Below are 16,621 nucleotides of genomic sequence, written 5' to 3' on the forward strand. Positions count from 1 at the left end.
GGTGGGACAGCTTGCCTAGATCACCCAAGTCCTAGGTTTGGGTTTGTTCTACATTCTTAGCTGTCAGCCTTGGCCCTCAGCAAGTGATCTGGCCTGTGTGTAGATCTCCTGATGGGAGGGAATGCCATCACCAGCTCTATAGGTTTCTACCACAGGCACCTTTCCTTTGTTGTGCTGATGGTCCTTCGGGTCACATGTTCTGAATGAGTTTAGTAAGTTATTGTGTAAGCGCACATTTTCCACCGGTTTGTTGCCTTTGCTTGATTACATGGTGACCTACATCAATGAATACTAAACCGAATTTAGTGAAATAGCTGTCAAAATAGCTGTAATGAATTGTTTTGTTTACTTAAGGTGTTAAGAAGTTACAAGATGAAACTGTCTAGGAAGTTTTGTGCTATTCTGTTTCCTTTCTTTGCTGTGAATGTCTTTCCTGGCAGCAGAGAATGCTGTATGGAGATCCCATGCAGTTACTTTGGCTTGTTTAAATTTTACTTTATTCTATGAGTTCTGAGCAGGGGATGCAGTGAATTCCCTGTTGGGACTCTGTTAAGACATGCCACCAAACCCTGGAATACTTGAATGACTGGGGCCCATTTTCCTTTGGCAGGAAAGGCTGTGTTTCCCTTGAAAGGGGGTTGGGGCCATCTGAATTAGAAAGGCTGTTTATGGGTCTGTGCCTCACCAGCTGCTTGTTTCAGACAGAGAAAGCTGGTGAAATACAGGGCATTTATCCTGATACTATGGTGCTTAATGGAGAGCCAGTGAGGATGGAGATAGTGCTCTTAGCAGGACTTTGAACCTAGAATAAACCCAATAGGTGAACTGTGAAAAAACTCTCGAGGGCCCAGCAGAAACCGAGGACTCAGGGCAATGTTTGTTATTTGAAACTTGTCATAGGAACATTAGCTGGCTACTGAAAGTGGTTGTAAAAGTGCGTAGAATGTAAGACTTGTTTTCAATGCTCTCTAAATTTTGGGACTGCTGTGTGTCCCCATTGCTATCTGCATATTCTGTGGGGGGGGGGTTGAGATGAAGTGATGCTGTGACCATCTCCCCTGTGCCAGAACCTGTACCTGGCCCTGGTTCTGTGCTGCTGTGGCCATTACCACTGCTGCTCCTAGAGAATGTAGTTAGTTCACCAGGACTCTGTCATGCACTCCTTAGGGTATGGGCCCCTTCACGTAGGTCTCCGAGGCTCAGAGATAGTTTATGAAAGCTCTTATCACCGTACTGTCTGGAGACCTCTGAGAACTTGTAAAGGTTCCATGAAGCCAACATGCCTAGGGCCCTTTTGTCAATGGGATTGTGCTCTTGAGGTGAGGGTTGAGAGTGGTTCTGGGTACTTTTCACATTGCATGGTAACCACCAGCACATCTATGGGTGTAAAGCTGCAGTCATTGCAATAGGCCATTTTGTCTTAGAAGAAACTGGCTGTGATGCAGAGCTCTGGCCCTGTATCCCTAACTGGAACTTCTTCCCTCTCCCTTCTTTCTCTACTGCTCAGTGAGGACCTGGGCGAGTTCATGGAATCCAAAGGTGCCAGCAGTCCTGGGATTCTGGTGCTGACCACTGGCCTCAGCAAGCCCTTCATGCGCCTGGACAAGTACCCCACATTGCTGAAGGAGCTGGAGAGACATATGGAGGTGCCGCTGCTCCCTGACCTGAGGCCCTGAGCCTCGTCAGACTCATGTCCGTGAGACGACCCCAGAGCCCGTCTAGAGTAACTAACTTAGTGGTTTTCAGAGGGACCTTAAGCATGGAGGTTTTCTCCTCATCCAGACCTGGAAGAAAGTATTATCTATGTACTTCCTCATGTACCCATCTGCCCACCAAGTGCTCCAAAAGCCACAAAGAGTAATTTTCAAGTAGTGTTGGATATCCTGTTAGTATTTAGCGATAAGTAGTGGGAGCCTGAGTTCAGTGTGATAACAGGAATGTTTATTGTAGTCTGGGATAACAGCTTGAGAGCTGACAGGGACCTTGGTCCTGCTTATTCCTGGGCTTGGGTGTGTCTGTGCACCTTCTTCAAAACTATTCAGCTCAGCTCTGCCCTTAGAGGTCAGGATAGAGATGGCTGTAGATAGGCTTGTAGCCATGCTCTCATGGGCTTTTATTAGAACTATGTTGCTTGCTGACCCCTCTTGACAGTTTTGTTCCAAATTAATTTCCCTTGAGTCTGTTGGCACCATGATCCCTTAAAGATAGGCAGTCCTCAAATGCTGGGACTACTAAGGGCTGAACGTGTCAAAGGCTTCAGGCTAGTTTCTAGGATGGTTCCAACGCGAAAGTCACATCTGTCTTTTATCCACAGGATTATCACCCTGATAGACAAGATATTCAAAAGTCCATGACTGCCTTCAAAAACCTCTCAGTAAGTGATTAAGCTTATTGCACTTTCAGACATTATTATGACAAATGTGTGTTGAATTAATACCCACTGGAAAAGAGACACAGTAAACATGTGACTTGTGAATTGAATGCAGTGTTTATTGCAATGGGGTAAAGGTCATGCATAGCAGCATTGCAGGGCCAGTAAATTCTCCCCTTGAGTGCATTGTGGACACGAGCCAGAACTGGGTGACTGAAATTCAGAAAGGACACGGTTGTAGTCATTTTACTCTCTTGCCTCCAAGTCCAGAGCTCTTGAGTGGCATGCAGGACACAGGTCCTCACTTATCATATTGTCCAGCTGTACTTTAGACACATGTTGCCGTGCATAGCACATGCTGCTTCCTCCTATTGGGCTTGTCTGCTGGCAGACACTGATGAAGCCAGAAGGAAATGCCCCGGTCCACTGTACATGAATTCCTGATACTGAAAGAACTGCTTATAAGTTTAAGGTGCCAGAGCACATGTATATTTTGTTTTCTTGGCTTCATGCCTTCAGCTCCTTACAGTTAAATCATTCATTCTGCTGGTACAGAATAGCATTTGTAAAAGCAAAAGTGGTGTGGTGAAGACAAGCTTCTGGAAGCTTCTGTCTATAAATGGTTGTGTGCTATGTCCACAGGCCCATTGTCAAGAAGTCCGAAAAAGGAAAGAGCTGGAGCTGCAGATTCTTACAGAGCCCATCCGGAGCTGGGAGGGGGACGACATAAAGGCACTGGGCAGTGTTACTTACATGTCCCAAGTCACCATTCAGTGCGCAGGAAGCGAGGTAATGGGACCACCTTCACTATCATGGCTCTATCCCACTTATAAGGTTTTATATGTCAGGTCTAGAGTGGTGGTGTGTGCTGCTGACAGTGCGCAGGAGTCTCACACTTTTTGTCCTCGGCAGACATGGAGAGCTCATGGTGTGTGTGGAAAGCTCAGAGCAGATGGGGTTGTTGCTGGTTCACATCCACCTAGTATCAGCTTGGTTTGGAACCCTGTGAACTGGAAGAGACTGCATGTGTCTTATCATGTATGCGTGTCTTCTAGAGACACTGCCCTGGCCTGGCTCAAGAAGCCTGGTGTTTTATTGTACTGGCTTGTATGTATTCTGGTGTCTACTTCTGGAGTTATATCTTTGTTGCTGGCTTGTTAAATGACATCCGTCCACAGTGACAGTTGCCTGTTGATGGGTGATCATCGTGGGAGGGCAAACTCTTTGAGCTTCACTTTCCACACACACAACCATTTGGATAAGTAGAAGCAGAACTTGCCCTGAGTGTACCCACCACAGTATAGTGTAAATACTGTAAGAAATTGTCACTTCTTTTATCACATTGACCTGAAACATTCAGATCTTTCAGAAATTTGTTCCTTAATCAGATGATTTTATGTGTGTGGGTGTTTTGCCCATATGCATGTTTTTGTTAAAGGTTTGTGCAGTATCTACAGTGGCTAGAAGAGGGTGTCTGATCTCTTTGGAAATGGAGTTACAGTGTGAGCTGCCATGTGAATGCTGGGAATTAAACCTGGGTCCTCGAGAAGAGCAGCCATTGTTCTTAAACCACAGAGTCATTTCCAGTTCCTTAACATGTGATTTTTTTTTTTTTAAGTTTTGTTTTAGATAACTATGCAGCATTTCCCAAAATGCTAAGTCTCCTTAACAATGGTGGATATTTTCCCAAAGAGAATCAGAAGAGCTGTCATGCTTTCAATGGGAGAGGTCTTCTGCTGGTACTCTCCAGCCTATGCACCTTCAAGAGAACGTAACAGGTTGTTTGAGCACCTTCTTTAGGATACAGATGCCCTTATCCCTGCTGCCCTTTGAATGGGTGTGACATTGTGAAGAACGTGCTTGGGAAAGCTGTTCACTGTACTCACCACATGTGGAGACGTGGCTCAAATGTTGGAGGACTCATGCCTGTTTCTTTGACTTTTAGATTCTCAGGACTTTGTCTCTTAGATGTGTGTGTTCTCTATGACTTTTGCTATCTTGAAGCAAATTATATTTAATGTACAAGAAACATTTTAGGTTTTCCATGTAAACCAGAAAAGGTTCATCAGATAGACGAGAGCCAACATTTACTTAACATTCTGCCCTATTTTTCTTGTAGCTTGTAAAATCCATCTGTTTGCATCCCTCATTAAAATTTTTCTCTGGGCCATGAACAGAAAGTTACCAAGTAGTATTCAGAGATACTCCACACAGGGCTGGAGAGATGGATCAGTGGTTAAGAATACTTGGTACTCCTCCCAAGGCCCTGGGTTTGATTCCCAGCACATACATTGCAGCTCAACAATCTGTAACTCTAATTCCAGAGATCAGCACCTTCTTGTGGTCTCTTTGGGTGCTATACTCAGTGTGCTACACAGATATACGTGCAGTGCAGAAAGACATTCATCCACACAATCAATACAAAATAAATAACCCTTTAATTTATTTTTAAAGATGGGGTCTTGTGGGTTGTCCTAGAACTCAGTGTATAGACCCAGGTGACTTGGAACATGCAGAGATCTGCCTGCCTCTGCCTAAGGAATGCTGGGATTAAAGGCATGCACCATCACACCTGACTAACTGAACCTTAAAAAGAAGGGAAAAAAAAGGTGTCTTACAGGACCTGCAACTCAGGGCCCTTGAATCATTTAGTTGTTTTCTGCTTTGGAAAATGTAATGGTGTGGATATTTTGTGCTGGCTATATAGCCTTGTGCTGTGCTAAGGTTTAGTGTAGATTCAGTCTATTGTCTAATGTAGACTTGGTTATACTTTGTCAGCAGTTAGTGCTGCCAGTATAATTTGTTAGAAGTCTCAATTAGGAAATACAGTATGTAGTTCCATAGGGTCTTGTGTGAAGATTTGTGTGCACATTTGTGAGAGATTGTTTTTGATATTAGGAAAAGAATGAGCGATACCTCCTGCTCTTCCCAAGTCTTCTGCTCATGTTGTCTGCCAGTCCCAGGATGAGTGGTTTCATCTATCAGGTAAAGACAATTAAATTGATACTTTTTTATTTATGGATGACTTTGAATTTATGTATTCATATTAGACACGCCTGTGTATGCATGGTACATGATGCTATAATGTCATGCTGTAATGACTATGAGTTCTTATCTGTAAGTTCACTTCTTGTAGTTGGATATTTCTCCATCTGGTTCCACCGGGCCAGTTTTTCTCCTGCCCACTGGGTCCCTACAGCCGCTTATGAAATAATCACTCAGAAGCTAATAAAGTAAATATAATTGTTTGGCCAGTGGTTCAGGCTTCTTACTGGCTAGCTCTGCCTATAAATTAACCATTTCTAATATTCTGCATTTTACCATGAGGCTTGTCACTTGTTATCTCACATCTTGCTCCCCTAGTGCATACATGGCATCTCCCTGACTTCACCTTCCTTCTCTCTGCATCTTGGTTTGGATTTCCCATCCAGCTGTATTTCTGCCTGTCCATTGGCCAAACAGCTTTATTCTTCAACCAATAAAACCAACACATATTTGCAGCATACAGTAGGGCATCCCACATGGAATTCTGTTGCATCTTTCAGTGTTGACTGGGTTGTTTTCTGTTGCCATAGGGACTAGTGATGGGCCTGGGAGGTGATCCTAGCGTTCAGCCTCCACATACTACTCTAATGTAGGTCACTGCTTCGCTTTCTAGTGGCTTTTTTTGATGTGTGCATTGTATTTTATATTGTCATGGGAAGGAGTGTAGAGTCCTGAGTGGAAAGAGGTGGCTTGCTCTGCCCCCGGAGGGCTTGTCACCATAGTTGTTCCTAAGGTGCCTTTCTAGATTGCAGATATGTATGGGGAGACTCAGAAATGCAAGGCCTGCATTGGGGAGGCCTCCTGAAGAGAGGCTGGGTGGCTAAGGTGCCAGACTACCAGCTCCCTTTGAGGGGTACCTGTTCCTGGCTTCGTTTTGTACCCTAGAGCCTCAGCCTAGGCTGTACTTGTGCTGGGATCATGTGTTGCTGTGGCATGCGGCAGGATCCTGCTCTCTCTGTGCTCCACACAGTTGCTGAGGTCCTAGCGATAGACATTATCTCCAGTGCTCATCTCTACACTGCAGGTGGAACACTGACTGCTGGGTCACGGGCATGCATACAACCCTAGCTAGCACCTGGGGGGTGGAGGGAACAAGGGAGAAAGATGGAGATTTTTGAGGCTTCTATGGGCTATATAGCAGGAATAGTCTTATAAACAAAACAGCAGACTCCCCGACTGCCTTTGGAGATGCAGCACTAGCACTAAGGTTGCTAAGGTGAGGGTTTGAACTGTACCAGGGAAAGTACACAGACAGCACTGCCTCAGCCATGGGATGTCAGGCTGTCTGCTGGGCACTCAGCTTTGCCCTTGGCTGCTTGGAGTATGTGACTTTTTTTTTTTTTTTTAAACCTGGAGTAGAGTACTCGTTGGGAAACTGTCCGTGTAGTGTTGGGCACTCATGAGGAAACTATTTGTGTAGTGTTGGACACTCGTGGGTAAACTGTCTGTGTGGTGTTGGACACTGGCGCCTCTCCAGCCTCCGCTGCCACACACAAAGGGTGCCTGCCACACCCTGAGGATGCCTGCCAAGTTTTGGCATTGCTGAATGCTTGTTCCCTGAACCCAGGTCAGCAGTTGTCCTAGTTTGCTTTCGTTTGCTGTTTACACACGATAACCAAAAGAAAGCTTGGCTTCTGTGCCCAGATTGCAGTCCATCCCTGAGGAAAGTAAAGGCGGAAGGCAGGAGCAGAGGTAGCAACTGTGGAGGAGTGGCGCTCTTCTTAGATGTTGCAGGACCTCCTACCCAAGGATAGTGCTCTTCCCGCCCTGGGCTGGGCCTTCTGCATCAACCATTAACCAAGAGAAATGCCTCACAGGCTTGCCTAGGGGCCACTGGGAGGTTTGCAGTGCCTCCTGGGGTTCCCTCTTCCCAGGTGTCTCTAGCTTGTGTCCAGTTGACAAAAACTCAGGAGCTCAAGCACTGTCTTGCCTACTGATAAATTGCTGCCTTTAGCTAACAGCTATTTCCTGGATGCCAAACCCGTAGACTATATAAAGATTTGGTCTTTGGTAAGCAGGTGTCACAGTCATCCTTTGCTATTTTGCCTATTTGGGTTCTTTACTATGGGCTGATGTTTTGTACACATGGCTGTGCTGCCACATAGAGTCATTTGATGTTCAATGACACCTTCTTTATTAGAAAAGCATTAATTTTTTTTTGGGGGGGGTCTCTTTTAGGGAAAGCTACCAACGACAGGAATGACAATCACGAAACTTGAGGACAGTGAAAACCATAGGAATGCATTTGAAATATCAGGTAACATGCCAAGCATGTACAGATTCTGTGTGTCAGCGAGGAGAGGCAGCCTGTCCTTGAGTATCAAGCCTTATGTATTTCAAAGGGTGTGTCAAGGTGGCCTCAGGTTCTGGGTATCTGTGTGTGCCTGCGTGCATTTATGTGTGTCAAGGTGGCCTTGGGTTCTGGGTGTCTATGTGTGCCTGCATGCATTTACATGTGATCCACCTCCTCCTCTCTAGGGAGCATGATCGAGCGGATTCTGGTGTCTTGCAACAACCAGCAGGACCTGCATGAATGGGTGGACCACCTACAGAAGCAGACAAAGGTCACATCTGTGACCAACCCCACCATCAAGCCCCACTCGGTGCCATCACACACAGTAAGGACCACATAGCTTCCTTTCTCAGCGTTCACAGCGGTGTCTCGGGTTGGGGCTGTCAGTGGGTGCAGGAGTTTTAAACCCTGCCTCCTTTCCTGCAGTTGTCATCACAGAGCACACCACCCTGCAGATACCTCTGTGTATACTCTCAAGCTCAGTGATGCTTAGAGCTATCTGAGAGGGTTCCCACTGCACCCCAGGAACCACTGGCCCTGTAGGTTGATTTTTTTTTTTTTTTTTGAGAATTTAAAACTTTATGTATGTTATTCAAACAAACAAACAAACAAAAAAGCAGAAGAGAAGTTGATAATGGTGTTAAGAAGACATTGGACACAATTCCTGAGTTTAAGAACTGACAGGACTAGGCCTGGTCTCAGGTGGTAGAGGTCTTCCTTAGCACAAAGGTCGCTTCTGGGTTGATGGCACTTGACTATATTCCCGCACTTAGGTGGTGGGCCATGAGGATCTGAAGTCCAAGGTCATCCTTGGCTGTATGTTAAGGCCAGCCCATGCTACTTAAGACCCTGACTCCAAACAGAAGCAAAACAAAACAGTTGAAACAACAACAACAAAAAAATCATTTTTCACTTAATCAAAAACTCAGCAACATTTTGGTTTTTTAGAGATAGGAATTTCAAAATAGGTCAGCTTTGGTGTGGACATTTTTGCTTGAGAAGTTGGTGTTATTTTAAAACTGAACCATTTTTATTGAAAAAATGGAGCAAATCTTTCAGAGGCAGGTGGAGCTTTGTGAGTTTGAGGGCACTCTGGTCTACACAGTGAGTTCCAGGACAACCAGGGCTATACCGAGAAACTATCTTAAAAAAAAAAAAAAAACAAAGAAAAAATGGTCCTGAAGAGAAGACTGGGCGTTGGGGGTGTAGTTCAGTGTTAAAGCATTTGCCTGGCATTGTAAGGTGCTGGAACAGTTCCCAGGGCCACCACTTAGCTTTTGTGGGTAAGTTTATCCCAGAGACATAGGTTGCCTGAGTGTGTGTGTGTGTGTGTGTGTGTGTGTGTGTGTGTGTGTGTGTGTGTGTACAGAGCATCAAAGTGAAGCCAGGCTCCTCACACCTGTCACATAGACTTTGCTGTGTACCTGTACATGGTGTCTGGCATTTGGTGGCGTGTAGAGGAAGCTGTCCCTGCTGTGGGCAGCTGTGGAGTCTTGGTGGGAAGAAGGTGCTTTGCCTCATCTACTACTAGAAAATGAAGCATTGAGGTTTCCCTGGGATTCTTTGGCCTGTATGTTTTCTGCCTGGGATCTAGTTCTGTCCAGCATCAGTTTGTCTCTTATTTTAACATCAGGCATCACTCTTCCAAGTAAGGAGAAACAAACCAGTGTCTAATTATTGCCACATTACTGCTACAAGGGCCATGGACTGCAGCTCTCTCTGCTGTAATTACTTTGAGAAAGCTTGTTTTATACTGGTATAGTGTCTGTAATGTGCCACGAACCAGATTAGTGGGTGACCTGGTGCTTTGGGCAGTTCTTTAACTCTGTGGTACCACAGCCTTCACAGCCTTAGGACTGTGTCTTACCAGTTGTTCAGTTCCCAGCCAGCTCCGGTCAGTTGTACATTAACTGCATTAGCCTCAGATCCAGGGTCTCATTTGAGTCATGCTTACTTTATTAGCATTTTCATCCCATTGTCGGTGTGGTTGATTTTTTTTTTTTATAAGAATATAAACCTTAATACTATATCCCACTGAAGAATCAGATTTCAAATCACTGTTTTTATGCAAGCAAGCTGAGATTTTTTTCAAAGAGAAAAATACCTTTATGGTCCATATTTCTGTGGCACCTGGGTTTGCCCAAACGGGAAAGAGACATAGGTGGGGTGGACCTGGCTGCTGTGCCCCGAGAAAGTTGTTCCCTCCTTTCCCCTCTCTGCACAAAGGACAGGCTTTGGTTTGCCCTGTTCCTGTGTTAACAGGTGATACTATATTTCCAGGGAAGATTCCCCACCATCAACCATCATGTTCCAGGCAGGAGTTCCGTTTGTTTTCAAGTTGTGATGTTTGTAGTAGTTTCTCACACACTGTGACATTGGAGCTGTATCCTGTGTAGAGTGTGGACCTCTCAGCATCCCTTGGTTGTATGGTCTAGCGAGGGATTAAAACCGCGTGGTTAGGGCCTTCTCCAGTGGCCTCACCCATCTCATGCTGTCTCTGCTCTTGCTTTTGTGCCTGGCAGCTTCCTTCCCATCCTATCACTCCATCCAGCAAGCACGCGGACAGCAAGCCTGTGGCACTGACACCTGCGTACCACACACTCCCCCACCCCTCTCACCATGGTACCCCACACACCACCATCAGCTGGGGACCCCTGGAGCCTCCGAAGACCCCCAAGCCTTGGAGCCTGAGCTGCCTGCGGCCTGCACCTCCCCTCCGGCCCTCAGCTGCTCTCTGCTACAAGGAGGTGAGGTCCTGCAGCCACTCAGACTGCCAGTTACAGTTAGCACATCTTAACATCTGGGTGTGTGAGGGTCTGCACTAAGTTCCATTTGTCATTTCAGTGAGTTCAGAAATGAAAGTCTTGTGTTTGTATTTATGTCCTAAGGACCCCCAGTGAGTCCTTCAGAACTGAGGAGAGGGTCTGGTGCTCCCCCCACCCCCGAAAGGGCCAGGAGGCACCTTTAAACATAATAGGGTGGGTCTGCAGTACCCTCTGACCTGCATGGACTGTGCCTGTACTTGACGGGTGCTGTCCAGGAGTCACCGAGCCTGAGGTGCTCATGAACATGTAGGCTGCTAGGGCTTTGCCCTACTGCATGCCATTCTATGCCCAAGATCTGTCCTAGGATCTGAGGCTGTTGGAGGTAGTGAAAATGGTGCAGTCCTTGAAGGCAATGCCTCCTTGGCCTTGGAGGGGTTGCAGCAACCTTCAGTGTGCTCCTGCTCTTTCCTGCATGCTGAGTGTAGCCATAGTGCACTTGCGTCTTCACTAAGTGTCTGCAGTCTCATGCGCTGCACCTAACCTTGCTTTCACCTGAGGAGGCTCAGCTTTGGTGAGTGTGACAAGGAAGCCGTGACCAGTAGGTGTGACCCTGGACCTGGTGGCTTGTGCGAGAGAGTACAGGTCCTTTTGATGAGTGTTTCAGGGTGCTCTGTTGAGCCCACAGTATGATTCTGTTGGAACTGATTGCAGTCTAAGGTCATTCTCTATCACATAGGGAGTTTGAGGCCAGCATTGGCCTCAGGAGAGATGTTTCAAAAATTAAGTCAAGTAGGATGTGATAGATAGCACATGCCTTTAATTCTAGCACCCCAGATGCAGACAGGAGGGTCTCTGAGTTGGAGGCCAGCCTGATTTATATAGTGAGTTCCAGGCCAACTAGGGCCACGTAGACCATTTTAAAACAAGAAAAACAGGTGGAAGTAGAAGAGACAGCTGTAAAAGTCTACTCTGCCCTAGAGGTGCTCCACCCTTGCGTAACAGCAGCAGTCGGGCGGGTGTCTGTCTCCAGTGTGCTCCTGGTTGAACCTCATCTGCGTGCTGTGTGCACACTCCTTCTTTACCCCAAAGGAACAGTGCTGAAATGGTTGCTCTACATTGCCTCTACTTTGCTCATAGATCTGGGGACACAGGCCTGCACAAAGAGGCCAGCAAGTGTCATTGTGTGGTGTGTTGTCTGTTGGTCTGTTGTCCCGTGTCCACACCCTCCACCCCCCACCTCCCATCCCCGCTTAGACGCCTGCTCCCTTTGCTTTTAACTTTGGGATCTTGTATATTTTCCTGAAGGTATCTTTACTTTCTGTTCTTTTAAAATAACCTTATTTTCCTTCCCTTATAGCCGAGAATGGACAGCCCTGCCCTGCTTAGGGGGAGTGTGCGAGTGGGCTGCCTGCCCTTTCCTTTTAAAGCAGAGGCCTTGAACTGCTGTGTGCTCTTGTGGGATGCATGGGGTCCGGATCTGTTAACAGGAGTGGGTTTTGGGCTCTTGGTTTGGTTTGTGCCTGCCCTGGCAGGTACATATGGAAGGGTTGGGCTGGTGCAGGGATGGCCGGCCAGCTTATTACAATGTATTAGTATGTTTTGTCAATGGTGTTTCCCTAGGATCTTAGTAAGAGCCCCAAGACTATGAAAAAGCTGCTGCCTAAACGCAAGCCTGAGCGGAAGCCTTCAGACGAGGAGTTTGCTGTGCGCAAGAGTGAGTGTCCACCTGTGGGAGCATGGCCACCTCATGAGCCTTAGTGCCACACAGTGGAAGAGAGGACCTTCCCATAGTGCAGGGGAGAGCAGGGCCTGCACCGTGACAAGTAGGTGGTGAGGTGCAGCCGGCTTTACCAGCCTGCCTCTCCTTCATAAGATTTGTCCACTCCCTTAGTTCTAGTCCCTGTCCCATCCATCACCTGTCCTTCCAGCCCCACCCCAGTCTGCATCTCTGAGGAGCGATGATCTGTCACCTTTGTTCCATCAAGCAGACCATCTTTCATTCCTTTCACTCTCCTGTGGCTTGCCTGTTAGGAAGTGCAAGGGCTGGGCTCAGGTGTGCCTGGTGGCCCTATTGAACAAGCATTTGCCATGCTGGTCAGACCTCCAGTCATTGGCAGACATTTAAATTCTGCTTTGTATCCACCTGTGAGACAAGCTGTGAAGACAAAGTCCACAGCACTGGTCCTCAGGTGGGTAGATTTGCTCTAGGAGATGTGGATCAATGCCTGAAAACACTTTATTGTACAGCCAGGTGCCTGCTACTGGCATCTGTTACTGGCATCTGCCGTGGAGCATCCTGCAGCCTACTCAAGAGTTGACACAGATAGCAACAGTGCCCAATGTCTAAATGTAACATCTCTTCTGGGTTTGGGTAAGGGGGGAACCTGAGGGGGCCTTGGCTGTTCTGTTGGTAAACAGGTGTACAGGTGGCAGGGTGGGGACATGAGCCAGGAGGCAGGGTTGAGTGGATAGTGGACCTATGGTTCTGATGATGAATGGTCTGGGCAAGCTGAAAGCCACATGTGCTCAGAACTCAGAGGGGAGGCAGTCTGGTACCCCTGTCTTCACCAAGAAGTCCCAGCAGGTTAGGGATATCATGCTGGAGCAAGGACAAGGGTTGAAGAAATGTTATATTAACGATCCCCACTCAGTACCTGGGCCCGACTGGAGCCCAGCAAACCTCAGTATGCTAAGGCTTCTGCAATTGGGTAAGTCATGTGCGCCCGGAAGGCCAGGAGACTATGCAGTCTGCAGTAGTCCACACTGAATGGCAGCAGAACATCTGTGGGCACAGCGAGCCTGCACTATGCCTCTGCCTTTATGGTTCTTTCTCTGCCCTTGTGCCCAGTGCGGTGTGCTCAATCTCACCCAAGTGTGAATGCAGAGAGAACTGGTTACAGCAGCCAGACAGAGCACTCCTGACTGAAGGTGGCTTCCACCGCCCAGAGAGAATGGAGCTTTTGCTGCAGTCCCCTGTGTTCTTCGGAAGTAGCCATTAGGCAGGTTGTGGAACTTGCCTCATGACTTGTTCCAGATGGTGGATTTGGGGGTTTTTGAGGGGATTTGGGCGTTTTCAAGGGCTTTCAGCTCTTGGGACTGCAGTCTACTATTGAAGTAAATATTTGGTTTGCCTTATATAGAATTTAATTCCTTAAAATGTTATTGAGGACTGGACATGGTGGTGTACACCTTTAATGCCAGCACTCAAGAGACTGAGGCAGATGCATCTTTGTAAGTCAGCCTGACTTACATAGCAAGTTCTAGAGCAGTCAAGGATACAGAGTGAGACTTTGTCTCAAATAGATAAACATAAAAGTTACTAAGGCACAATTATTTACAGCTATGAGAGTATCAGCCTTTTATTCTTCTGAGTTTTTATTAGAATAGCTTAAGTAAGTAACTTAGGACAGAAGCAGAAGAGGAAGAACGTACAAAGAAAACAAATAGCTTTCTTCCATGTATGTGTGAGCAGGTGGTGGTGAGGGTTGTGTTTGGTCCTCACTTGCCTTACATGTTCTTCTGGCCTCTGCCTGGAGATGGAGCTGGCACCCAGGGGCACATTGAAGGCAGAGTGTCTGACTAGGAATTTGTGGGTCAGAAGGAATGTCCCTTTGAAGACTAGTGACCTGATGCCTTTGTAGAAGTTCCCTGTTTTCACTCCTCAAACTTGACCCACTGCCTCAAGGCCCAGACTATGAAACTTGGGGTGCTTGGCTCTGGGTCTCACATACTGTCTTTATGAGACTTGATGTCTCCTTACTGCTGTTGTCTCCTGTGGTTGCCTATTCCAGTCGTATGCTGTTTCCAGTGTATGGGTGGTGAACTGCTTTTCTGAGAGATGTAGAACTATACATAGTGTTGGTGATAACCTTTTGCAGTGTGTTTCAAACTTGCAAAGCTCTTTAATATACCCATTTATAACTAAAGAACTTAGATTAGCTAATGAGGAAGTGAAGGCCAAAGACATCTGAATTGCCCAGCATGTCTCTGGGCAGTGTTGAGTGCTGATGGGCTCCCGTGTCTCTGAACAGGCACAGCTGCTCTGGAAGAAGATGCACAGATCCTGAAGGTCATCGAAGCATACTGTACAAGTGCAAAGACACGGCAGACCCTGAACTCAAGTGAGTGCACTCTTCAGCGTGGGTGGGCACATTCTGCAAGCAGGTGCTCCATGGACCTGGCTGCTCTGTGGTGGGAAGTTTTGGGAGCTTTATTAGCAAGTGGCATACCAGAGTGCCTCAGTGTGTGTTTAGTGATTGTGCACTGCGAGGCCTGATTCCACCCTTTGTGTAGCTTTAATTACACAGCTGCATGTAGAAGGCAGTGGAGGTGCTTTGTTTATTTTTGCTCTTTAATGCTGTTACTGGGGCTTAAAAAAAAAACCAAAACTTTAAAAAAGACAAATTTAGAACCATATTTCTATTAACTTTAAAATGTTTGTTTTTAATATTTTTAAATAAACAATGGTAATTTTTTTGGTAGATTGCAGGTGGTTTCTCTTAGCTCCCCACAGGTGGGGGGTCTACAGTATGGCAGCTCCAGGAGCATTGGAACCCTTTGATGGGCAGGTGGAGCTTAGCAGTCTTCCTTCCTATCTATTTTGGAACTGGCTGTTTGGCCTAAAACCAAGTTGCTGTGAATCTCCTGTCTTGCCCCTTTTCCACCCTAGTTTTTGGAGAGATACCTTTCCACTGCTTCTTTAACACCTGCGGGCTGCCTCAGACTCACCTTGCCAGCCTTCCAAAGACAGGAGGCGGGCAGAGGACTTATCAGCCACGTGTGCTTTTGTTAAGTATCCTGCTGCTGTGCCAGCTAGTAGAGCTACAGGTGGCTAGATGTCTCTTCCTCCCCTTGTGGTATTTTTGCAGCACTGCACTGTCTGCTGCTTATGGCATTAAGATCCTGCTAAGAGTCAGCGAGGTCCCTTTTTGTTCCTACCATCTCTGGGAAAGAACCTGTTGTAACTGATTAGGAGAGTAGGAGAGCCATGGGGAGGCTTGGGTACCCTAGCAAGCCATGCAATACATATTGTGATGATTGAGTGGTAATTCACAAATATAATTTTGGTGATTAAAGTGTTCCATCTTTATTACAGTGATTTGTGTTGTGATAGCCAGCAATTTCAAAGATTTTGGATTTGTGGTTTTAGATTAGTCACCTCACTTTGAAGTGCTTAAACTGAAGCAGGAATTCCCTAGCTTATAGTCTCAGATGAACACGGCAGGTCTGTGAGCTTCTGAGTGTGGCACAGGCCATCCATATTCCTTCTGGGCAGAAGGCAATGCCTTCCCTGAGGTGAGCTGTGGGTTCGTGCCTGGACTGCCTGATGAGGGCGGCCTGTAGTTCGTGCAGAGCCATTCTCCCTGCCTGGCCACACTCTGTACTTGGATTTGTTCCATGCAAGGAAAGCACCAGTCACTGCTGAGTTCCCAGCCTGCATCCTGGAGCTCAAGGTCATAGCCATACATGACTGCCACCTGGCATGCTGAGACACAGAGTTAGTGCTTGACAGGCAACATGGCTGATGAGGGCATTTGGAAATGGGTTCATAGTGAACACACTTCCACATTAAATGCCTAGCAAAACATTTTGAGAAGGCTAATCTATTGTTACCTCAAGTTGTGCTTTGTTTAGTACGTTTGGATGCCAAGAGGATATTGCCAACCAAACACAGTTGGCATTGTATTCTGTGTGGAAGAAGGCATGGCCTATACAGACTTGGAATGCAGCCTGTTTTGGCTGCTGAGGCTTACCTTGCGCTTTGCCTGTAGGAGCTCCATGCAGCCTTGCATGCCCGCCCTCTTAGCTGCTGATCAGCTCATGCTCACATTGCTAACCATGCATGGAGTTCAGCCCCATTCCCTTGCCACTGCCTCTTGTCACCTACCTTTCCATATGGTGGCATTGCCAGTCTGTATTTAATCTTCTGATGCTAAAGAACCATGTCAGGGAGGTAACAAGGACCCACTCTGTCCCTGTCTCCACACTCACACTTTGGTGCTGGGGCAGGTTGTAGACTGACACGGTAAGTTTAGGTTCCTGCTGCTGATGTATATGTTGACTCGGCAAGGGGATAACTGAAAAAGTGACACAAAAATCAGTGGAAGTATTTTGTATTTAGCATATCATTTTCAGAATAGCAGACAA

The 16,621-nt window shown here is 46.8% G+C and overlaps 1 protein-coding gene across 4 annotated transcripts in view; it reads left to right on the top strand.

Annotated features, from left to right (window-relative positions):
- Arhgef7 (Rho guanine nucleotide exchange factor 7) overlaps positions 1-16,621 on the top strand; it is a 101,707-nt gene that overhangs the window by 73,475 nt on the left and 11,611 nt on the right. For 3 of the 4 annotated variants that reach the window (XM_051181993.1, XM_051181995.1, XM_051181994.1), the window contains 9 exons: positions 1,508-1,646; positions 2,315-2,374; positions 3,014-3,160; positions 5,270-5,356; positions 7,595-7,673; positions 7,895-8,034; positions 10,232-10,456; positions 12,095-12,188; positions 14,506-14,595. In XM_051181993.1, the coding sequence (XP_051037950.1) occupies positions 1,508-1,646; positions 2,315-2,374; positions 3,014-3,160; positions 5,270-5,356; positions 7,595-7,673; positions 7,895-8,034; positions 10,232-10,456; positions 12,095-12,188; positions 14,506-14,595 (1,061 nt within the window). The remainder of the gene's footprint in view (positions 1-1,507; positions 1,647-2,314; positions 2,375-3,013; positions 3,161-5,269; positions 5,357-7,594; positions 7,674-7,894; positions 8,035-10,231; positions 10,457-12,094; positions 12,189-14,505; positions 14,596-16,621) is intronic. The other variant, XM_051181996.1, reaches the window with a different exon arrangement.

Source organism: Phodopus roborovskii, unplaced genomic scaffold, assembly GCF_943737965.1.
Source record: "Phodopus roborovskii unplaced genomic scaffold, PHOROB, whole genome shotgun sequence".
Taxonomy (NCBI): domain Eukaryota; kingdom Metazoa; phylum Chordata; class Mammalia; order Rodentia; family Cricetidae; genus Phodopus; species Phodopus roborovskii.